At 49.3% G+C, this 23,678-nt stretch overlaps 1 protein-coding gene across 6 annotated transcripts in view; it reads right to left on the reverse strand.

The window, feature by feature from the left end:
- LOC129495510 (zinc finger protein 516-like) overlaps positions 1-23,678 on the reverse strand; it is a 117,543-nt gene that overhangs the window by 56,952 nt on the left and 36,913 nt on the right. For 5 of the 6 annotated variants that reach the window (XM_055303091.1, XM_055303090.1, XM_055303094.1 and 2 more), the window contains one exon: positions 8,787-10,719. In XM_055303091.1, the coding sequence (XP_055159066.1) occupies positions 8,787-10,545 (1,759 nt within the window). In that variant the 5' untranslated portion in view covers positions 10,546-10,719. Of the gene's footprint in view, positions 1-8,786; positions 10,720-17,769; positions 17,891-23,678 lie in introns of those variants that run through there. The other variant, XM_055303093.1, reaches the window with a different exon arrangement.

Genomic DNA, 23,678 nt, shown 5'->3' on the forward strand with positions numbered 1-23,678 from the left:
TTACTCACGGTGCTGAAAGTAATTATTCTGTAGTCAGAAAGAAGACTCGGAGTAAGACTCCGCTCTGGCACACTTTTACAACAATGTATTTGGCAGTTTGCAATCAGCCCAAATGTCTTTACTAATCTGTGAAAATACTTTTCTCAAATCAACGTCTGCCTTTGTAAATAAAACAGAAGGTGAGACATCCTGCAAAATGGGAGAGGGTCGCACTGGCCTCTCACAGAATCAGGCAAGACTCTAAAAAGGAAAGGAAACTGTGACCTTCTAACCTTTCTCTGGAGAAGACCATGCCTCATCTTTCAATTCTAGTAAAATACAGATCTAAAACCACAATCTGTCTGAACACGCAAAGGCTTATGCAAATCGTGTATGCAAATACTGATCCTATCAGCAGCCTATGAAGGTTTCACCAAGAACTGGCCTCAGATTAGGATTAGGTCTAGCACATGCACATTAAGAAACATCAAAAAGAAAAAAAAAAATTAAACTTATAAATGAAACATTAAGAATCTGCGCCAGAGATGGGCACACAGCAAAAACACTTACCAAATAAAGGCTAAATGCTTGAAAAAAGAGTCTAAACTCACTGAATAATTCAGTGTGCCCGCCACGCACAGGCCCGCCGAGAAGGCCCACCGAGCCGCCGCTGCGGGGTGGGGAGGAATGTGGCCCACAGGGAGGGCCACCACCAGGGTGGGGTGCTCTGGACCGTCCAGATCAGGAGGGTCCTGCTGGTCCCGGGCCATCCACCTGAATGACATTCTGACCGCCTGCCACCTGCACACGCAGGATGACTCTGGGAGGGGCCAGGCCAAGGGTGCCATGCCCTCCACCTGTGCTAAGTAGCAACCGCTGGGGACTCAAGGCAGGGAGGTGGGGACCGCACAGTGACCTTGGTCACTGCTTCCCGACACACCAGCCACGAGCTGTGCCAGGACTGGTGGAGCACAGGCTGTATGTCCTCGGGTGCTAGGGACTGGACAGGCCCTGCCCGCTTCTGCACCCCGAGCGCAGCAGCGATGCCCCGGATACCAGCCACCACCTGGGACAGGAGGGCCAGAGCTCTGAGGCAGGCAAATTCCCAAGTCCCGACCCCAAGTCTGATGCTGGCGGGAAAGGCCAGATGTAGTGCACTCCTGCCACCCCAAGAGGCCTCACTGCCAGTCCACATCCACACGGCTAAAAATCTTGGAGGCACATGCTCATTCGTGTGAATATTTGCTCTCACCTGAGCCTTCCAGTCGGCAGTCCAGCCGCTATCAGTGACCTTGTGGCATCTAGAAGCCAATGAGTGCACTGCTCCCACGTAAACTCTCCCTGAGGGAGATGTGTCTCAGCGTGGCTCGATGCAAACCAAAGACAAGCCGTCCCAGTGCAGCGCCAGCCACAGCACAAGCCACACGGGGCTGGCAGGGCCAACAAGGTGAAGCTTTGTCCTCTGTGAGATCACCACTCAATGACAGGCACGGGACACGAGGACGCTGTGTGGCACGGGACAAACACCCGTGGAACTGAAACAGAAGTTCTAGGGACAGAGCGGGAGCAGTCGCTCTGCCGGAAATGACGCATGCAGCAACAAGGTGATCCAGCAGGGAGCTTGGGACTGGCCAACATGGCAGGGATGGGTTTCCAGATCCAGGGCATGTTCAGGCCGCACAGGGCAGGTAGGAGGTTCTGGACAAGGCATTCAGGGTGCAGCAAAGATGCAACAGTGGCAGCTAGTCAAGGCTATGGCTGTGGTCCCAGAAGGGCCGCGTAAGGAGCGGAGTCTTCCACCTGCTACCTCACCTGTGCTTCTAGCAAGTACCTGGTAGCAGTGTGAAGAAGTGGACACAGGTACAGGTGCCACATCACTGCTGCAGGGGAACTGCCATCATCGCACACACAGCAGGTGTGCAGACACAGGAAGGCCTGGCCGTGTCTAAGACAGCGCTGAGACAGGCCACATCTTCAGCAGGTGTTGTGCCCCCCCCCCACCTGGTGAACGGGCCACCCTCCTGCAGAGCTGACCAGGAATCACCCCCACCCCAACTAGCAAAGGCTGATTTTCCAGAAGCCGAATCAGTGGAACCTATTCTGCAGACGCCTCCAGACTGGGTGCAATCCATGCCTTCGCATGCCCCGCCTCATCTCCTGGGACCAGGGCGGAAGAACCAACTTGCTGCTGGATAAGACCCACAAACAGGAGCCCTGATATTTCAAGTGTGAACCGGAGAAGACCAACAGCTCCTCTTGGTGACAAAATGGCACCGGTGACACTAGAACCCGGACGGAGCCGAAAACCAGAGCCAGCATTGTCCCCACGGCAAAATGAGAGAAGCTACACCTGGCAGGGCAAGGGTCACACAACAGAGGACAGAAGCAGAGGCGCAAAGGCTGGAAAGTGGTCACATGTCAAATGAGACTCTCTGTAGACATGGCATGTGTTTTCACCAGAACGTGGGAACATCGTTCATTGTGCCCTTAGAGGACACCCACGCAGGGCGCCGGCAGGCTCCCAGGGGACAGATGGAACCAGCTCCCCGCCTCCAAGCAGCTCTGCTTCTGCACAATGCAGCACGGCAACCTCCACCGTGTCCCACCCCAGTGGAGACTGGAGATCCAGAACTGCACGGGGTCCGAGCCAGCCTCAGTGTAGACTGGGGATCCATATATGCACAAGGTCTGAGCCAGCCTCAGTGCAGACTGGGATCCAAAGCCCCACATAGGGATCCGAGCCAGCCTCAGTGTAGACTGGAGATCTGGGGCCTGCACGGGGTCCAAGCTCTCCCATGCCTCAGCAACAAACGAGCAGGACAGGGACTTCCCAGGCTGGAAGCTGGATGCTGTGGCCCCTGACTCTGGTCTGACTCAAGTCCCAACATGAGATGTGTCCACAGGATGCCCACAACAAGACAGGCAGCAGAGGACATGGCAGGGACAGCCCAAGGGGGTGGGGGCTGGACCACACGCCCCCACGCCACTGCCAGGAGATTGGATGCTCAAGAGCGGACCACAACCGCACACCACTCCTCTGTGCAAACGGTGAATTCCTACCCGGCATCTGCCACCGTGCTGTCTTCTGCAACGACACCTCACAGCTCCCGGCAAATCAGAGTACTGCCTTGTAGCTCAGTTCCCACCCTGATAAAATGGGGACAGATGAAACACCTCTTGTTCCCTTTCAGCTCTAAAATCCTGTAATCTGTCTTGTGTCAAAAAGTAAGAGAGAGAGAGAGAGAGAGAGAGTCAAGTGTTTGAATTATGCTAGGAAATCCAAGTGTTTGTGTGGTGTTTGTTTCACGATACCGGGTATGTCTATCTGGTTACGTTGTCTCTCAGTGATAGGAAGAAAACCCCAGAGTATAATCTCTAGAGTCTGATGCCTTTCACACTATAATAAATTCATTCTGGAAGGTCAGGGAATGCAGTATTCTGCTCCAGCAAATATTAGCATGCATGCCATGCATAGATACCAATGTATGAAGATGAATCAAAACAGAAGAAAACATACTCAAAAGACACTATTCTCATTGTAATTTAATCATCCTCCGATAACTCAGAAAGCGAGCCAGGGTGCTGGGTGCCATGTGAACAATTACCCTCACAGGTACACGCATGCAGCGCAGACACACAGTGGTTTCTGGTTGCTAAGACGCAGGCTAAAACCACAAGGCCTTCTGCTTCCCACTGCCAAGTGCATCTGAACAGCTTTCTTAAAGCCCTTCACTGCATTTTTATACTAAATAAGACATTAATATGAGGGTTTCCAACTCAGTGTTCACCATGGCCTAAAACTGATAAGAACCGCTTCCTTGCACGGCTCTCCTGTAACTGGGACCAGACCTGCTTGTCTGTCACCTCCGGCTCCCAGGACACTGGAATCAACTCTCAGCAGACCCCACTGTGGTGCTGCTCTCTAGCTTACATGGCACTGGGGGGGAACAAGGCCTCAGGAGGAGCCGCGGCAGGCCTGGCTCGAGCCACACAGCGGAGAGCACCTTGCACATGACAGTCTGGCACCTGCCGCCAGTGTCACAGCGTGTCACAAGGGCACTTCCTGAGCCGTCAGTAGTCTGTGGGGGGGGGGGGGACATTTATCAGATGTTGCAGGCAATGGCCTCCATGTGGCCAGCTCAAGAGAGACACTGGACAAAGGGAGGCTAGGTGACCCGCCTGGTGACTGGAGAGCTGGCCCTTAGAGGTTTGCTGCTCCCAGTTCCACGAGCTCATCTGTAACCAATGCCCCCAACCACCCAGGCCCCTCAGAAGTACCACCTGCCATCGCCCCGTCCAGCAGTGCTTTGGTGCATGCCTGGACCTGTCCCCCAATGTGCATGCTCTCCTTCCCCAGGTCAACCACAACCTGTGGCCTCCTGCCTGCACCTGGGGATGCCCCATCCCACCCCACTGGCTTTGTCCCCTCCCACCACAAGCCCTGGACTTGCTGTACCATGGTTAGCCTCTGTGAGGGGCCCACGCAGAAGTCCCTCCCACTGCATGGAGCCGCCCTCTGCATGGAGCCTCAGGGCTGACTCTGCCACTCAGGACACATATCCAAGGTGCACTGGCCAGAAGCACAGTGGGGACAGAGCATCCTGCAGAGCTCCCTCTGCTCGACACTGAAGCAAACTCAAAGAGTAGGTACTAATGAACGCTTCCCAGGTCAGCAGACCCCGTGGCCATGCACAGACACCTCTCACTGGCACACCCCATATCCATGTCGGCCTCTGTTAGCGAGATTCACCCTAAATCCTGCTCTGAAGGATGAACAGGATGGGAACACTCTCTCCCTGAGCTGTTCTAATGACTGCTCGTGCTCTGAATAGCAGGATGGTTGTTACCCTGTGTACCAGCTGCATAATCGTACTGGGCACTGCTTGGACCACTAGTCAGTCTCAAGGCCTGTACTTAACTACTATTTCATGGTTAAAAGATGGCGGTCTTCCTTCAATTGTGATGGGAAGAAGATGAGCCCTGACATACAAGGCTGTTGGCCTGAGGGGGCAACAAGCAGAGAAAGCCAGGCAGATGGGGGCTTTCTGAAGTAAATCCATTTCTTCCTTTGTCTTTCCATTCCCTGATGATGTGGCTTCATTCTGGAAAATCTCTCCCTAATTCTTCAAACTGCATATAACATTGTGGCACTTGCTCTAAGAACCTGTTGCTCTATCAGGCTGAGCAGGGCTTGACATCTTTATGGGTCAGAAACAAGTATTTGCGCTTTCATAGGACTTTATCTAAAACTTGTGGTTTTACTAGCGATTATGTTGCCCTGAGCATCCAAAAAGTAAGCAGGCACAACAGAACATGGATTTGATGTGATAGCAGAGTTCAGAATAACAAGAAATGGGCAAAACCTGGGTAGTCCCATAAGTGACTTTTGCAGAAACAATATGCAGATAGACGATAGGAAAGAAGTCCTCAGCATTTTGCCCAAAGGCAGGTTGAAACACCTGTGATGGCCGAGACTAGCCAGGCCACGCAAAGGTGCTTCTTACGATGGCACAGGTGGTGAACCGACCTCTTGACAAGCCCACCAGAGTCCATCATTCCTTTTTTTTTTTTTTAATTTTTATTTTATTTATGATAGTCACAGAGAGAGAGAGAGAGAGAGGCAGAGACACAGGCAGGGGGAGAAGCAGGCCCCATGCACCGGGAGCCCGATGTGGGATTCGATCCCGGGTCTCCAGGATCGCGCCCCGGGCCAAAGGCAGGCGCCAAACCGCTGCGCCACCCAGGGATCCCCGAGTCCATCATTCCTAAGTTACCCACCTGCTTCCTGAGCAGAATTCTGCTGTGGTTTATTTACTTATGAAATAACACTCTCTGGTCCTCATGATGACCTCAAAACACCCTGACTCGGTTTTGTATTTGGAAATGTTCATTTTTATAAATTTGAATTACGCAGAATTACACACCCTTCTAAAGCTCTTCTTCCCTAATTGGAAGGTTTTATTTTTTTCGTGAGCTCCAAAAAGTGTCCTTTCCATCAGTGCCATGTCACTTTCTTGGTGGAGGACTGAAATCTAACTCAATAATTTTGTATCTGATGTAATTTTATTCACAGGTTTGTTCTTCTACCATTTTTGGTCAGTAAAGGGGGCTGCTGGGACCCAGTTTTCTGTGGAAATAAAAGCAATGTAACAATTGGAGCTTTCCAAACAAGCACACGGTAACACTCGACAAAGAATGTTTCATGGAAAAAAAAAAAGGTATCTTTAATTAATCTGATAATGCAAAGCTTCTCTAGAGCCAAAAGCAGCATTTGAATCCATTCCTAGATGTCATGAAACCTTGGGTAAAATTAGGGCATGATGGGGAATTGCTAAAAAGGGTCACAAAGATAGAATTCTAATGTCAACCTTGCTTCCCCCAGAAGCCTGATGATTCTTATGGGAATGAGTAGTGTTTTGTTCTCAACTTCCACGTATTTCGTCTACCAGTTTTCACTAGCTATCCCATCAAAATTCCCTAAGTATTTTAAGTTTTGCCTCCATGTGTAAAGATCTAAGGCATCGTTTAGTAATAGCAAAGGCACGCTGCAGATTGCAACAGAGGATTCAAAATACTCATTTACTTTCCCAAAGTCCTTAGCCAAACCCTGCAAATGGGAGTGTCTGTCGGGTGTTACATACATGCAAAGTGCATCTCTCTCCTTAAAGAACATCTAGGAAGCAGCGGTTAATACCCACGCTAGACCAGTTAAGGGCCTGCTGAGCTTGAAAAGTCGGTGGTTTTAGACGGTAAGATTCTATCCTTCAGAGTCACGAAAGGTACCCAATGTGGACTCACATGTTCTTCAACACTTTACGCCATTGTCATGACATAAACTTCCTTCTCTAGCCGCTGGATGATCTACAATAGTCTGTTGATTCTACTGTCAACTTGTTGAACTCAACTAGGATACAGGCACTTGTTACAGAAATGTGATGTATCAAGTTTCTCAAAAAGCAGATCACACAGAGAAAAGACTAACAATCTCGTTAAGAGGTAAATGATTATCTCAATGAAGCTGAAATGAAAAAAAGTAAAGTCCAACGTAGAGTAAAAGAAAATCATTTGATCTTTCCAGCATCATGATTTTCAAAGCACTACTGAATCAGATTATTAATTATTTGACCACCGCCATGACAGATGAGGGAAAGGCTCAAGAGCTTTTCCAAATATTAAAAATACTTATCTTCCGGGAAAAAAAGAGGTTTAGTGTGCTCCAAAAAAACATAGTATTATTGGAATATCATCAGTAAAATCTATCATTATCAAAATTTTTAAAGAGAAAAACTAAGAATTACTCTTCAAAAATGCGAACGAAAGGTCGCGATTGGGTTTGCCAGACTTTCCGTGACAAACTGTTCCAAGAATCACAGAATGAGCACTGCATTTTCAGAGAGTAGTGTATTCTCCTGCTCCTTCCCACAGGTTAATGAGTAAGAAAGGAAATGGGAAACAAGGGTCAGGGCATAATGTGTTACTGTTCAGTTATCTATACGGATGCTGATAAGATGGAGGTGCGGGTTCAGCAGAGGCTTCTCTACGGGATTAGACAAACAACTTTCTTGTACACTTTTACTGACTCAATATAATTTGAGTGTAATAGACTCTCACACAATACACTGTATAAACCCACAGTAAACTCTGTTCCAGAGAATTGGCTAAATCTAATAAGGAAAAAATGACGCAGATTTGTGTTTTGTCTTGGAGAAATGCACTAGGGTCATGTTCCTCACTATAGACTATAAAATAGCCCTGCTGAAGCACTTGACTTTCTACATCCCTGGCCTATCAGGTAAAAGCAACATCCATGAACCAGTTTCCAGGGAGAAGAGAGGAACAGTCTCAGTTATGCAGAGAAAGGTCTAAGTTCTCTAACTGGAACATCACCTTCTCCTAAAAAATAATGAATAAAATATCAAAACGCTTAAGATTTATAAAAACTAGGAAAATGATGAAAACAAAGTCAGCCAAGCATCTTTAAATATTTACATAGCTACTCTTTGGAAAGTCATCTGTTCCAATGAGCCATCTCTAAACCCACAGGGCTACTTGAATCCAAGGAGATTAATTATAACTGCACACCAATCTGAAGTTACTCTTTTACTCGGCTGTCTGGTGCAAAAGAGAAGAGCAAAGTGTGTATGTGTACATGCATGCACATGCCGCATGGTGAGGGAGCAGGCTCTGGACTGTGCATGGAGGTGTCCCATCACCTGTTCTTTGCTCAGAAATGGCTGATGCCCCAGAGAAACCATTAATTCAACAGGCCAAAGGTGTTAGTTAATGTGAACACATATGGGCAAATTAGCAAGAAAGGAGCCTGAAGTGGAGCTGACCGGCACCTCTGTCTGCACGCACCAGCCTGAGCTCTAAGAATACACTAGCTACGTAATGGCTGGGTTGTGGGACCACCTGGGTCTGGGAAACCCAGGCAAGGGTTATCCAAGCACAGCATTACCTGGGTGCAGAGTCTACCCAGGTATGAGACTGCTATGGGAAACCAGGCCCCAAGGGTGCAGGGCTGAGCCCCCACTACCTGGGCCTGGGTTATGCGAGTGCCAGGACTACCGGGTCAGAGAGCCACCTGAGCCTGCATAACTTAGGCACATGTTACCTGGGCACCTGACCTCCCTGGGTTTGGGAACACTTTGGGAAGGGGGACCAGGGCACAGGGCTCCCTGGACCTGTGCTGCCTGAATGCCAGGCTCCTGGGCCTGGGATGCCCGGGCTCTGGGCCATCCCGACATGGGGTCGCCTAGGTGCAGAGCTCCCTGAACCCAGCCAGCCACCCAGGCGCCCACGCTCACCTGGTGCAGGGTCGGCTGCACCCTCCTCTCCGCTCTCATCCGCAGCCTCGTCGGCCAGGCCCGAGCCCGGGGAGTCGGCGGCAGCACCACAGGCCGAGCCCGGGCTGCTGGGCTGCGAGGCCGAGTCGCCCTCGCTGAGCGAGCCGCAGCGCACACGGGGTGCGCGGTCCCCAGGGCCGTCGCGGTCTCGGCGCGCGCGCCGGTGCACCCGGGAGTGCAGCACCATCTGGTGGTAGGTGCGGAAGATCTTGCCGCACTCGAAGCACTCGGACGACTTGCCGTGGCCCGCGGGGGCGGCGGCGCGGCGGCTGGGGCGAACGGCAGGCCTGGGGTCCAGGGGCCCAGGCGTGGGGTCCCCGGGCGCACCCGCTCGCTTGCGCGGGGGCCCCGGTGCGCCAGGCTCAGGCTCGCGCTTGCGCTTCTCCTGGCTCACCAAGATGTACTCGCGCCGCTCCTTGTCGAAGGCCACGTCCCCGGCCAACGCCTCGTCCCACGCCCCGTACTTGAGGTACTCGGCCGGCTCGGCCACCTTGCCCCGCGTGGCCAGCTGCCAGGCCTGGTAACTGTTGACTGGGTCCAGCTCGGCCACACGCCGCCCCGCCTGCCCGCGAGCAGGCACACTGGCCACGGCGGGCCGCAGGTTCAGGCACTGGAGGAACAGCTGCTGGGAGTCCGGGGGGCCACCCTGGGCCGCGCCCTCCCCGGCCAGGGCCCGCGTCCGGCCGGCCTCCACCCGGCGGTGGATGGCGTTGTGCGCGTTCAAGCTGTCCAGGTTTGTAAACAGGTTCCCACACTTGGTGCAGACTTCATAAAGGGACAGGCCCGCCACAATCGTCTCTTCCTGCACCACGTTGTTGATGGTGGCTATGGGGTCCAGCTCGCTCTTGGGCTTGTTCTTGCTGCCTGTCTTGGGGCCGTGTGCCTTCATGTGGTTCTTGAGGAACCACGGCTCTTTGAATCTCCGGCCACAGATGTGGCAGCCATGGTCGAAGGAGCCTCTGTGCTTCTTCATGTGGGCCTTGAGGAACCAGGTCTGGCTGAAGGCCTGGCCACACACCTCACAGGGAAACTCACCGGGGGTGAGCTCGGGCTTGCCGTTCTCCACGTAGGCCTCAGTGCCACTGGGCCCCTGCGCTGTGATGTGGTCCCTGTCAATGTGGCTCAGCAGGGACTCTTCCCTCAGGGTCATGTAGCTGCACAGCCTGCACCTGAATGGCTTGTGAGCCTGGTGCACGTGCTGCTCCAGGTCCTTCTTCCGCTCAAACTTGCACTTGCAGAAGGAGCACTGGGCTGCCACCTTGCCCTCCTCTGGGGCACAGACAGCCCCCTCCGCCTCCTTCTTGCTGCTCCTCAGCAGGATCTTGCTGTCGTCCAGTTGGGTGGCCCCGTTCAGGATCTTGTTGCAGGCTGAACTGCTCTTGGTAGGGCTGGTGCAGCCGTCCAGGCCCTCAGACACACGCATCTCACCAGCCTCTGGCTCGTGGCCCTGGATCAGAGTGCCTGTGCGGTGGCTGCGGATATGGATCTTCAGGTTGCCCTTCTGGGAAGCCCTGTGGTCGCAGTAGGGACACTTGTAGGGCTTTTCCCCGGTGTGCTTGCGCATGTGCTGAGACAGGGAGCTCTGGAAGGGGAAGCTCTTGCCACAGATGCAGCAGCTGTGGCTCATGGCCTTGTCTCCGTCCACCTCGGGGCTCCTGCTGGCCCTGCTGGGGCTCGGGCCCCTTCTCAGCTCCACCTCGGCCTCTCGGTTGCGATCCATCTCCAGGACACGGGCTCCCCGGCCGGGATGGGCACTTTCTGTCACCCAAGCCTGCCAGACGACGTCTTATCTCTCCATCTTCAGATGAGGCTCCTGCTTCCCAGCTGCAGAGACGCACCTGCCAGGACAGCCCGTGTATCCTACCCTGAAAGCATGGCAAGCAGCAGAGAGCACCTAAAACAGAAAAGACACAGAGATCTTAGGAACAAGGTTTCCCCCCGAAACAGGGACCCAGTAACATCCACAGGGAGTGATGGGGGCTCCTGAAAGATAGCGATCCAGTCCAAAGAAGACATCAACACAAATTCAAATAGATGTGCACGCAGCTGCTTTCCTCTGTAAGATCAATAATTAAACAGTTATTGATAAGTGTGTGCTAAATCATTAAATAATTGTACATGATTGCACCCTAAAATAGTATTTCTGAAAAAAGATGTCAAGTCTTTAAGGAGAGACAGAGTGAGTAACATTGGCAGGGAGGGGGTGAGAAACACAGGCCACTGACCAAGGAGAGAGTGTGGGGATAAGAACCAAGGAGACAGGACCGGGGAGAAGGGCGGCCAAGGACACAGGCACAGCTCGTGGCCAGGACAAGTGAGCCGCAAAGGCAGTTCACAAACCTACTGCTGTGTTTAGACGTCAGGGAAACAAGACTTCAGCTGAGAGCACAAGTGATTTACCCTGAGCTCATGCAAGGTCTCCACCTGGAAGCGGCTGCTCGGCACGGCAGCCACAACTGACACCACTCTAGCTGCCTATGGCCATGAAACCACTGCCTCCTAAAGCCCCAACCCTGTGGGCCCTTCCCATTCCCATCCTATTCTTTTTATCCTGCACCACCACCCCAGTCCCCCAAAGGCACCCTAGGCTCTTGCTGTAGGGCTAAGTCTGGGCCCCAGCACAGAACACCCTCTGGACCCCAGGAGTCTTGCAGTCACCCCCCCGAACCCCCAATTTCTGCATAGGTTCCCATAGTACCTTCCCAGGGAAGCAGGGTATGCCTCTCCCTGGAGACAGCAGGAGTCACACTGTGCCATCACTGTCATGTGCATGCCCATCCCACCTTCCAGAGAATGAGGGGCCACTCCTCCAGGTGTCTGGGTGTTTCTAGCACCCTGTGCACAAGCAGAGACAAAGCAGACAAGGGAGGTGGCCGAGTGCCGTGCCTGGCACACAGCGGGCAACCACCCACGCCGCAGGAAAGCCAACCTGAGTGCCTGTAAGCTGCCAAATGGACCCAAGACAGTACACACCAAAAAGCAATTATCTGCAGTAAAAGAGAATTTCCATCTGATGTGTGATCAGTAGAATAAACAAAACAGTGAGCCAATTAGAAAGGATGGGAGAGAGGGCATCTTTCCGAATAGTATTCTGAGGGGTTAGAAAGGGAGGCAGAGCTACACCACAGCTCCCCTGGGACGCGGTCTGTTTATCCTTCTTACCTCTAAGCAGAAATGAGAGGATTCTCAGGGTCTCCCTATGGGGGCAGGGGTGGGACCCTAGACTTGCAGAGAGGCACCCAGATGGGCAGATTTTCTTTAAAACTAGCCATGACATATATAAAAAGGAAGTCATGTTTTGTACAAACTCACAACCTCATACACACTAAGAACTCTTACTGTAAAATTTACAAAGCATGAAGAAGTTAAAGGTTTCTCGTTTTAAACCAATGTACTAATACACATTTTTTTGCTCACAAAGGAAAGGTTCTGTCCCAGAAGACCCGGTGGCGACTCCTTGTCTGCTCTGGGTTGTCCAGCCTGACCTGTCTTCTGCAGAGTAGATGCAGGAAAGAATCCTGAGAGTAGATCAGGGAAATGATGAGTATGGGGAACCTGCCCACCAGCAGGGATCTGAGCGCACGACACCTCCTGTCCACTTGGCCACAAGGGTGCAGCTGCCACAGCTGGCAGATGCCCCCCCCCACAGACCACACCCCTCCTGCTTCCTCCAAACCCCGCCTCCCAGAGACCCTTAGAAGAAATCTTAATTTAGTAGAAACTTAAATGTCTAAATTAAAATTAAAACCTAAATTTCTAATTATTAAAATTTTAAATTTTAAATTATGTACTCTAAGACAGGTCTTGACAAAGCGCCGTGCCACGGGTTTCCCAGGCACCTAAGGAAACCAGTGCAGCCAGAGCAGCAAAGTGCGGGAAGAGGTGGGAAGCAGAGAGGCACACAGGTATGGCTTACTCCTTACACTAACAGGTGCATGGAGTTCCTGCAGCCAAGAGAGAGCCCCCCCCCCAAAATCAACAACTCCAATAAGAGAAATAAAGAAAAATTCCCCGTAAAATTGGACAAATGAGGTTAAAGAGAACACCTCTCAGTGACGATTTCAGCAAACTTAAGTACTTTTTTCAAGCTGTTTAGGTCCTGGCACCAGTTCTGGATGGTTGTGTGTTATGTATGGGTTACATGGCAAATGATCCTCCTGCATCCTACCCCAAGATTTATTTCATCCCCTCGAGATGCTGACTGTGATATACTAATATATGAACGAAGAAACACACTATTCACACTTAGCTCAATGATCTAATCTGGGCATAAAGATTTCGGAGTTTAAAGAAGTGCACAGAAATAATTCTACGGAGGAAAACACCACTGGAAACTGGTGGCTCTGAAATGATCCTACAGACTTCACTGGACCTCTCACTGGTTGACCGACTATCAGAGGCAGACAGGTCTCAATTCAAGGGGATCAAACAGCCAAACACCAGCCACAAAGACAAGGTTCACGGAGTGCTGTGCTCAACTCACAAACGCACCTGGAAATAAAAGTGGATTTTTCTAGCAAGAAGACATGTTCCAATCATCACAAATGCCAATGCTCTGTGGTGGGCTGATTTCCTGCCTTCTTTGCCACCCCAAGTTCAGGAGCCCAGGGGCCGTGACCGGAAAGGCTCCCCAGGCTGCCAGGCAGCTCCAGGGATGGGGTGCAGCAGGCCGGGGTCCCGGCACCAGCATGGAGTGCGGCAGAGCAGACCCGGGGGCCCTGGCTCCCCATTAACCAGCCAGCTGGCTCTTGGGGGGCAGCCCTCACAGCCCAGGCTGAGAGGGAAGCCCCAGGGAGCCCCTCCCCTCAGGATGTCCCCCAGATCCCTGTACCCATCCGGAGGCAGCAAGCACCTACTGGGGCCAGACCTCCCATGGGACATCTGACGGCATCCTGCCTAGACGCCCCAGGCCCTGGTGAACCACAGAGGGGAGGCACAGGGATACATGCATCCGGCCACCTTGATGTCCTGCCTCCCCAGGCCCTGTGAGCTGCAGAGGGGAGGTGCAGGGGTGTGTGCACCAGGCCACCAGGGCGCAGGCACAGGACCTGCCAGGTGGTCTCAGGCCCCCAAGAGCCTGGGCAGCTGGGCTGCCAGTCCAAGGGAAGTGACTGCACTTCCCTTCCCTCCCAGGGGGGGTCCTCGTCCCCCGCTGTCCACACACGGCTGCCATCTTCGCTGCCTGGCAGGGCCGGTTCCTCCCCAGGTCTGGCCTCCTGAGGTGTCTGATTCCCAACAGCCCGATCCGCCCAGGACTGGGTACCCTCCCTCGGGGCCCAAACACAGCAGAGGGTCGGTTCTCACGGGCACCCTCCAAGACCAGCTGAGAAGCGTTAGCCCCAAGCCAACGGGGCCTGTGAGTTCCAGGAGGATCCTCAAGGAAGGACATGAGCGGTGCCCCTGCCATCAGCAAAACAAGCTCTTCTTTCTTTTGTTTTCCTCTTCTCACCCACCCCCACCTTTCAAAACTAAGCTTCGCTGTAAATCCCTGGGAGAGCTGCTCGGGCACAGTGTGAAAGAACTCAGAGATATTACCAAGGTGAAAATATATCAATGTGGAAATGGGGGGGGGGGACACTGTAACAGGAGTAATAACTTAAGCCCCAAACGCCACTATCTTAAGGAAATCGTAACATCAACAAAACTGGCTCCTCTTGAAAAAGGTCCCTAAATGGCCCCCTTCCTGACACCCACAGTCCACTAACAAAAGTTCCTTGAGAACCTTAAGAGCAACAGTCAGAAAGTGATTTCCCAGCAACTGGCCCTCCTTCATCAGCGGCCAAATCAACAGATCTTTGATATTCTTTTTAGCTGCAAGCAAAAACTGCTATTTAAGACAGGGTCATCGCTTCTTTTCCAAAAAAGAACAAGAATGCTGTCATCAGAGCTCTCAACTTAAAAATGCACCCCAGGCAGCCGCCCCCAGTTAGGAGGCTCACGGGGAGGCCACCAGCCCTCCAGGGCTGCTGGCTCTGCTCTGCCGGCCTTTGGAAAACACCACCCCAGCCATGGCCGTGGGCTGGGCCTGTGGGGTCTCAGATGGTCTCTCCACACTCATCTGGTTCCCTGGTGGGGTGCGGGTCATGTCCCAACACCTCCACGGGAGGCAGTGTCATCCTGCTCCGTCCAAGTCAGGTACATGGCCGTATGGAGCCGCCTGTCTTTGACTCCCCCAGATGGACAAGCACATACCAAACAGGATTTACCATTCCAACTTCTCCCACAATAACATATTAACCTAAAGATAACTTGTATTATAAAATGTATGAATAAATGTGAGCTCTTGATGCAGAACCAGAGTGATCCGTCTTCCAGAGGCATGAATACAAGGAGGGGAGGAGCAAACACGTATGCATTTTAGCTGACACAGGACAACACAGCACCCACACACATACACAAACCACAACCCCATCGGAACACACTGCTTGCCCATAATGAACCAGTCTTGTCGCGTATTACAAACTTTTTCTGGGGCTGTAATTGGAAACTTGCCAGGCAAGACTATAATTTAATTGTTTATGCATAAAAATGGCTTGCTGATTAGGGTTTTAAAATAGATTTCCAATGGATCACTCCCTGTGTGTGTGTGCTTCTCTACTGAGAATGGTCTGAAGACACTCTTTAAAAATATCTTCTACAGTTTTTGAAATGTCATTTTATAAAACGTAATTTCATCACATTTATAAAAAAAATAGGTAAAGTTTTTAAGAAAATAAAATTATGTATTCATAACATAAAAAAATGCAATCCAGTGGAGATGGAGACAGGTGTTAAGAGGCAATATGGAAAAGCTGTGAAAGTAAGACATGCAGCTAAACTTTACCGAGCAATTGTGTGAACACATAAATAAGCTACTAGGTCTAAATCCACAGACGCAACGTCGCTGTCACACCTTCCACAGATCCTCTCTCCACAGACCTGCAGAGCACAACTGAAATGAAGGGACTTTCTCAAGACTGCTTGCACTCACTGGATTTGGGATCAATTTACTCTGTGGTAAATGTTTCAACTAGTAAATCACTTCTCTAAGTGAGGATCCTGGCCCCAGGCAGGGCCCCAGCCCCCTGCCATCCAGGGATGCCTGCACGAGCAAGCCCTGCACACCTAACATCCCGGACAGACAGGGACAGCCGGACAGCCGAAGGACCTAGAAAGAGCCCATGTGCACCCCTGCTGTCTCTGCTAACAGCCCAAGCCCCCTCCCGGGTGAGCGCCTCATGGTCAGCCCCACAGGTCAGCAGCAGGGCCTGTTTAACAAAAGTTTCATCCCAGTTCCTGAGAGCCTACAGGGCCCAGGGCCACTTACAGGAACTTAACGTTTCAAAGGTAAGAAACCACCTTCAGCTCGAGAAAACCCAAAGTCAGAAAGGGAAACAGGTCAACACACAGAAAACAATGTACTGGCAGTACTGCCCAAGCACCAGCAGGACAGGTAGATGTTTCCAGAAGGGCAGGGAGGGACGTGATGACCTGAATTGACAGGTTGGCTCGGTATTTCAGAGAAGTTGAGGCTCCTTCCGGAATGTGGAATGCAGCAGAACTGAGCTGAGAGACCAACTCTCCCGAGGCAGGGACCCAACCAGGAATCCCGATGGTCCCATGTGACCTTGCCTCTCTCCTCCTTCCCATCAACACCCAGTGAACACCGTGGACGGCCTGCTGGCAGGCCATTCAATGCACTGCTGAATCCACGCACCCTGCATCTCAAGCCTAAAGACATTCCAGGTGCATACCTGGGCCGGCCTGACACATCTGCCCTTCACAGCGCTCATGCCCTGAAGATGAGGCCCCAACTCCCCAACGGGACTTACAAGGGCCTGAGCCCCTGTGCTGCTGGGTGTGTGTCCCCCAGACCCCCTCAATGACCGTGAGCTCTGCTACATGCCCAGGCAGATGCACACTCCCTCTCACCTCTGGGCCTACCATGGTTCTCAGCCCACCTACCCACGTGACCTGACCCCTGGTACCCATGCGACTCCATCAGGACCCTCCCCGAGGTCTCTGCATGGCCCCAGCACTACCCTAGCCCACATCTGTACGTGTTACTGTTACTGCTTCTTCGATTGGTCACCTGTATGTTAGAGGACAAGTTTTCCCCCCACAGAATGCCCCGTGCAAGCACAGAGCCAAGCACGCCCTGGTCACCGAGGTGCTGTAGCCCGTGAGTTTCAGATCAGACTACCCAAGCTGCAAACTCAGTTATCCCACTCACTCAGATGAGCCATATGACCCCTGTCTTAATCTCTCTGATCCTCAGTCCACTTCACTTTTTAAATGTAAATGATGGTAATGATAAACTATATAATAGTAATTTTGTGAGCTTTAAATTGATGCATTCTAGGTACGATATTTAACACATGGTAAATGGCTAACATGTTACATATTATCATTAATAACTGTTAGATAAGTAAATGAAATGTCAGTGCAGGACCCAAAGATACCTACTCACTGACAGTGACAATATTCAGTTTAATAAATTCATAAGGACAAAATAATAGAAGCTTAGGAAACTGAGTTAGAAATCACTAGTGACCCCTATGTGTTCAGTGGGGTCTGATGGGTCCACTACAAAAGGTTACTCAATACAACTCTAAGTCTTCCACCAGCTATAACTACCCACAGCAGACATGCTCAAACACATTCTAGCTCCCAAACTCTTTATAAAAACTAAACTTCAATAAAGACTAAATATTAAATAATATTTGAGGATTACTATTTTGTTAGGTTGGTAATATAGATAATATTCTAATTCTAATAAACTAATAAATTCTTAGTTTTTTTGGAAACATTATTAAATATTTTAGAAGTGGTTTACAAAAAAAGAGAAAGGCTAATACATCAAAATGCTAACAACTGGTGGATCTAGATAGTAAGTGTGGGTATTTTTATTTGTCTGATACTAAAACCAGACAAAAACACCACAAAAAAAATGAAAATTATCAACCAATATCCTTGATGAACAGAGATCCAAAAGTCCTCATCAGGGATCCCTGGGTGGCACAGCGGTTTGGCGCCTGTCTTTGGCCCAGGGCGCGATCCTGGAGACTCGGGATCGAATCCCACGTCGGGCTCCTGGTGCATGGAGCCTGCTTCTCCCTCTGCCTGTGTCTCTGCCTCTCTCTCTCTCACTGTGTGCCTATCATAAATAAATAAAAATTAAAAAAAAAACAAAAGTCCTCATCAAAATATTAGCAAATGGAATTCAACAATACTTTAAAAGGTTCATACACCATGATCAAGTAGGATTTATTCCAGGGATATAAGGATGGTTCCACATCCACAAATAAGTCAATGTGATACATATACTGCATTGACAAAATGAAGGATAAAAATCACATGATCATCTCAATACACGCAGAAAAAGCACTTGACAAAATTCAGCATCCATTTATAATAAAAATTCAACAAAGCAGGTATAGAGAGTACAGATTTCAACATAATAAAGGCCATATATGACAAACCCACAATCAACATCATAATCAATGGGGAAAAGCTAAGAGCTTTTCTTCTAAGATCAAGAACAAGACAAAGATTTCCACTCTCTCCACCATTATTCAACCTAGTATTGGAAGTCCTAGCTAGAGCAATAAGGCAATAAAAAGGAATAAAAGGCATCCGAATCAGAAAGGAAGAAATAAAACTGTCACTATTTGTAGATGACATGATATAAATACAGAAAACTCTAAAGACTCATCAAAAAACTATTAAACGGGGATCCCTGGGTGGCGCAGTGGTTTGGCGCCTGCCTTTGGCCCAGGGCACGATCCTGCAGACCCTGGATCGAATCCCACGTCGGCCTCCCGGTGCATGGAGCCTGCTTCTCCCTCCGCCTGTGTCTCTGCCTCTCTCTCTCTCTCTCTCTCTCTCTCTGTGACTATCATAAAATAAATAAATAAAAATTAAAAAAAAACTATTAAACGAACTCATTAAAGGATACAAAACCAATATACAGAAATCTGTGGCATCTCTATATGTTAATTACAAACTATCAGAAAGATAAATTAAGAAATCCCAGGGGCACCTGGGTAGCTTGATTGGTTGGACGGCCGACTCTTGGTTTCGGCTCAGGTCATGATCTCAAGGGTCGTGAGATCTAGCCCCATGTCAGGTTCCACACTCAGTGCAATCTCTTTAAGATTTCCTCCCTCTGTCCCTCCCCCAATTCATGCATGCGTGCACACACTCTCTCTCTTTCAAATAAATAAATCTTTTTAAAAAATAAATAAATAAATATTTAAAAGAAGAAGAAGAAAGCAATCCCGTTTACAATTGCATCAGAAAGAGTAAAATACCTAGGAATAAAGACATGTACACTGAAAATTACAAATGGTTAGATACAAATTTAAAAATATCATATACTCATTGATCACAAGAATATTGCTAAAGCATCAATATCACCCATAGCAATCTACACATTCAATGTAATCCCTATCAAAATTCCAATGGCATTTTTCAAAGAACTAGAACAAATAACTCTAAAATTTGTATGGAATCCAAAAGACCCCAAATAGCCAAAGCAATCCTGAGAAAGAATAAAGCTGGTGGCATCATTCTCCCTATACTACAAACTATACCTCAAAGCTATAATAATCAAAACAATATGGTATTGGCATAAAAACAGATACACTGACCAAAGGAACAGACTTGAGAACCCAGAAATAAGCCCACATGTATATGGACCATTAATTTACAACAAAGGCGCCAAGGACATACAATGGTGAAAGCAGTGTCTTCAATAAATGATGTCGGGAAAAGTGGGCAGCCACACGCAAGAGAATGCAACTAGTCCGCTATCCTACCATACACAAAGAGTAACTCAAAATGGAGTAAAGACTTGAATGTAAGACTTGAAACCATGAAACTCCTAGAAGAAAACATAGAAAGCTCCATGACATTGGTGTTAGCAGTGTGCTTGTGAATCTGACTCCAAAGGCAAGGGAAATAAAAGCAAAAATAAACATGTGGGAGCGCATCAAATAAAGAAGCTTCTGCACAGAGAAGGAAACAATCACTGAAACAAAAAGGCAACCTATTAAGAAAAGATATTTGCAAATCATATATCCAACAAGGGGTTAATATTCAAAATATATAAAGAATTCCTACAACTCAACAATCAAAAAAACAACCTGATTTAAAAATGGGAAGAAGAAAAATAAGAAGAATAAGGGAAAAAAAAGGAAAAATGGGAAGAAGAAAAATAAGAAGAATAAGAAAAAAAAAAGGAAAAAATGGGAAGAAGAGCTGAAGAGGCATTTTTCCAAAGACATACACAGATGGTCAACAGGCACAGGAAACGGTGTTCAACATCACTAATTATTAGAAAATTACAAATCAAAACCACGAGATATCACCTCACACCTGTTAGAATGGCAATTATCAAAAAGACAAGAAATAACAAGTGTTAGAGAAAAGGGAACCCTTGTACACTGTCAGTGGGAATGTCAAACCATATGGAGAGTTCTGAAAAAAATTAGAACTATGATATGATCCAGCTATTCCATTGCTAGGTGTCTACCCTACATGAAGAAAACAAAAAAAAACTAATTCAAAAAGATACATGCACCCCCCCCCCATGTTCACGCAGCACTATTGACAGTAACCAACATTTGGAAGCAACCTCAGCGCCCATCGAGGGATGAATGGGTCAAGAGGATGTGGTGCATATACACGCACACAATGGAATACAACTTGGCCATGAAGGATGGAATCTCGCCGCGTGCACTAACACCGGTGGACCTTCAGAGATGAGGCCAAGCAAAGTAAGTCAGACGAACAAAGACAAATACCATATGATTCCACTCACACACAGAATCTGAAAAAAAAATAAGACAGTATTAAAACAAACTCAGAGATACAGAGAAGAGATCAGTAGTGACTCCAGGGTGAGCGAAATGGGGGTCACCGTGCGCGGACAGATGGCGACTCGTCTTTTGGTAGCAATCACAGTGCAGTGTACACAGATATCAAATTATAATGTTGTACACCTTATGTGTGCATCGTGTTATATCCCAATTGCACCTCATAAAAAAACAGAATGTTGGAATATTATTCAGTCAAAAATAAATAAATGTAAATGAAGCACCTCTACATCATTTTTTTTTACTGTTAATTGCTGGAGACTCTATGTATGTTTCTTTGTCTTCCTGTTTTCATGGGTTTTTGGAAGTTTTTCACAAAAGAAATTTAAAAAGATTTACTCCCACTTACAACCCCAGTAAAGAACACAATTCAAAGAGTGGCTCTGGGGAAGCCTGGTGGGCATTCCCCCTCCCGCCTTTTCTTTCCCTCCCCTCCCCCGCACTCCTCCCCCCATTCGGGTCCTGGAGGAAGCTCAGAGAGCTCTGAGGAATGGAGTTTGAGAACACTACCTTTTGTTGATTCTAGAAGAAGGAAAGGAAAGGAAAGGAAAGGAAAGGAAAGGAAAGGAAAGGAAAGGAAAGGAAAGGAAAGGAAAGGAAAGGAAAGGAAAGGAAAGGAAAGGAAAGGAAAGGAAAGGAAAGGAAAGGAAAGGAAAGGAAAGGAAAGGAAAGGAAAGGAAAGGAAAGGAAAGGAAAGGAAAGGAAAGGAAAGGAAAGGAAAGGAAAGGAAAGGGGAAAGGAAAAGGAAAGGAGAAAAGGAAAAGGAAAGAAAGAAGGAAAAGGAAAGAGAGGGAGGGAGGGAGGGAGGGAGGGAGGAAGGAAGGAAGGAAGGAAAAGAAAAAAGAAAAGGTCGATCATCTGAGTAGTAAACTGGATGAAAAGTAGTATTTTAAGAGACTGCTTGCTGATGCTTCAGAGGCTTGCCCAGAGACACTCAGGAATCCACGCCAAGCTGGGTCACAGCCTTCCTGCAGACAGCACAGTGGCTTCTCCAGCCACATGAACTAACCCCAGCTGGTTCCTGGGACTCACAGTGACCCTTTCCACCACTTCCCAGGGCAAAAAAAAAAAAAAAAAAACAGTCATACAGCTGAGTTTTCTTTCCCACATTTTAACCAATCATTTTCTAACCAGTTAAATATGGCATCGCCAGGGGAAAAAGGTAAAATTTCCTGTATTTTTAAACAGTAAGCACAGCTCTGACTCTACAGGAAATCTTGCCATTCTGCTCTGTGAAATAAATCCACCAATGGATTCTGTACTCAACTGATTTCCCTAAAACTATCACAGATAATTCTATCAACATCTTATGCAGCACAAGCAACCCAAAGGCTGATTTTCAAGTAACGTCTAATATTTTGAGTAATTTGCATAATAAAACAACTCTGCAAGTTTCTTTAAACCCACCCAAGTTGGACAGGAGGCATACAGAGGGTCCAAGGGGCTCCTGGAGAACTGGAAGAGGCCTCTCCTGCTCTGGGCTGAGAGTTTTCAGTTTAGGGAAGCAGAACCTGAAGCCTGTCCTGTTTTTCAAAGAAGTCTCCAGTTGGGTACTTGTTCAGTTCTGGTTCATCAGTTAACCGTATCATGCTAGTAAGAAGTAGGTCTGCTCTCCTGGGCACCCAGGGGTCACTCGTCTTGCCTCCCTGGTCACCTTCTGGGGCGGGGGCTGGGTTCCGGGGAGGCAGGCAGGATTGGCCTGGGTAAGGGAAGAGTTGGTGAAATCTGAAAAGTCTCAGGGAGGCCGGGAGGATGCCCTTACAAAAAAAACAGTTCTCAGCACACAGCTCGGGATATTTACGGGAGTATTATGGCTCCAAGAGGCAAGTCATAAAATAAAAAGAATGAGTCTCCGGCCTGGCCTGGCCTGGCCTGGCGGTGCACGTCTGAAGGCGAGGCCCCTGGCGGGCAGGACTCGCTGCAGGGCAAGCCCAGCACATGGGCCCCAGTGGGTGCTGGGCCCCTTGGCTCGGTACACTGCCCGTCTGTTCGCCCAAAGACAATGACAGGAGCTCTACTCCTTACACTGTAGTATTATGGGCAGGAATTCAAATACATCATTAACATCGTGCACAGGCTTATCTACTGCGGAGACAAAACGCCCATTCTTTGTTTGTGGGTGAAGTCCCACAACAATGAGGAGTTCCTCTCTGCACACACCAATCTGGCCCACATGAACAATCCCAGGCTTATAGTCCGCAGCCCAGTCCGAGCCGCTGCATGAAGTGATGCATTCACTGCTCCGAGTAAGGACCGTCACTGACAAGGCCTTGAGGCTGCCTGGCTCAGGCCAATCAATAATCCATTATGAGCAAACTACATTTCCACTCTAATAAGAAGAAATGAATAAAGGGCCACCAGAATCAGCGGCATTCACAAGGAGCCCCACCCCACCTCCCCCATGAGGGGAAGGAGGACACAAACCCACTATCCTGGGGCCTAAGGAACACACAACCGCCCACGGGCACGGCAGGTCTGTGTTCCAACAGCCAAGAACAATGTGCCGGACGTTTCTGCCAAAGGCCCTTGTTTTCAAGGTGAGTCTCAAACATGCTTTGTTCAGCACGGAAGGCAGGAGACCAGACCCTGACGGCCACGAGGACGAAATCCCATTTTCTCAAACAAAGGTTTCCTGTGAATTCTCTAGCACCCAACACAGCAAGCAAGAGCCCACATACTCGGTAGTCCCCAAATGTAGTTAACTGTCTCTGATAAGGCTTTACTACGCAAACTCCGAGGCCTTGTGGCCAGACTCACCGCAACCCTGTAGCTCAGGCCCAGGCTGCAGCCACCGGCTCCATACACAGCACAAACGCCTGCTCCGACCTCACTGTGACTGCGAGGAGGCTCCCTTTTATGAAGTTGTTTACCACAATCTGTCAAACACCCAAATAAACTCCTGGTCCTGAAAAGAGAGATTCCATCATCACCTCCCAAGAGAAGGTGGAAATAGGAGCACACCGTTCACAACGGTATGCCCAGACAGTTCCAAAAG

Source organism: Nyctereutes procyonoides, unplaced genomic scaffold (assembly GCF_905146905.1).
Source record: "Nyctereutes procyonoides isolate TBG_1078 unplaced genomic scaffold, NYPRO_anot_genome, whole genome shotgun sequence".
NCBI classification, from domain to species: domain Eukaryota; kingdom Metazoa; phylum Chordata; class Mammalia; order Carnivora; family Canidae; genus Nyctereutes; species Nyctereutes procyonoides.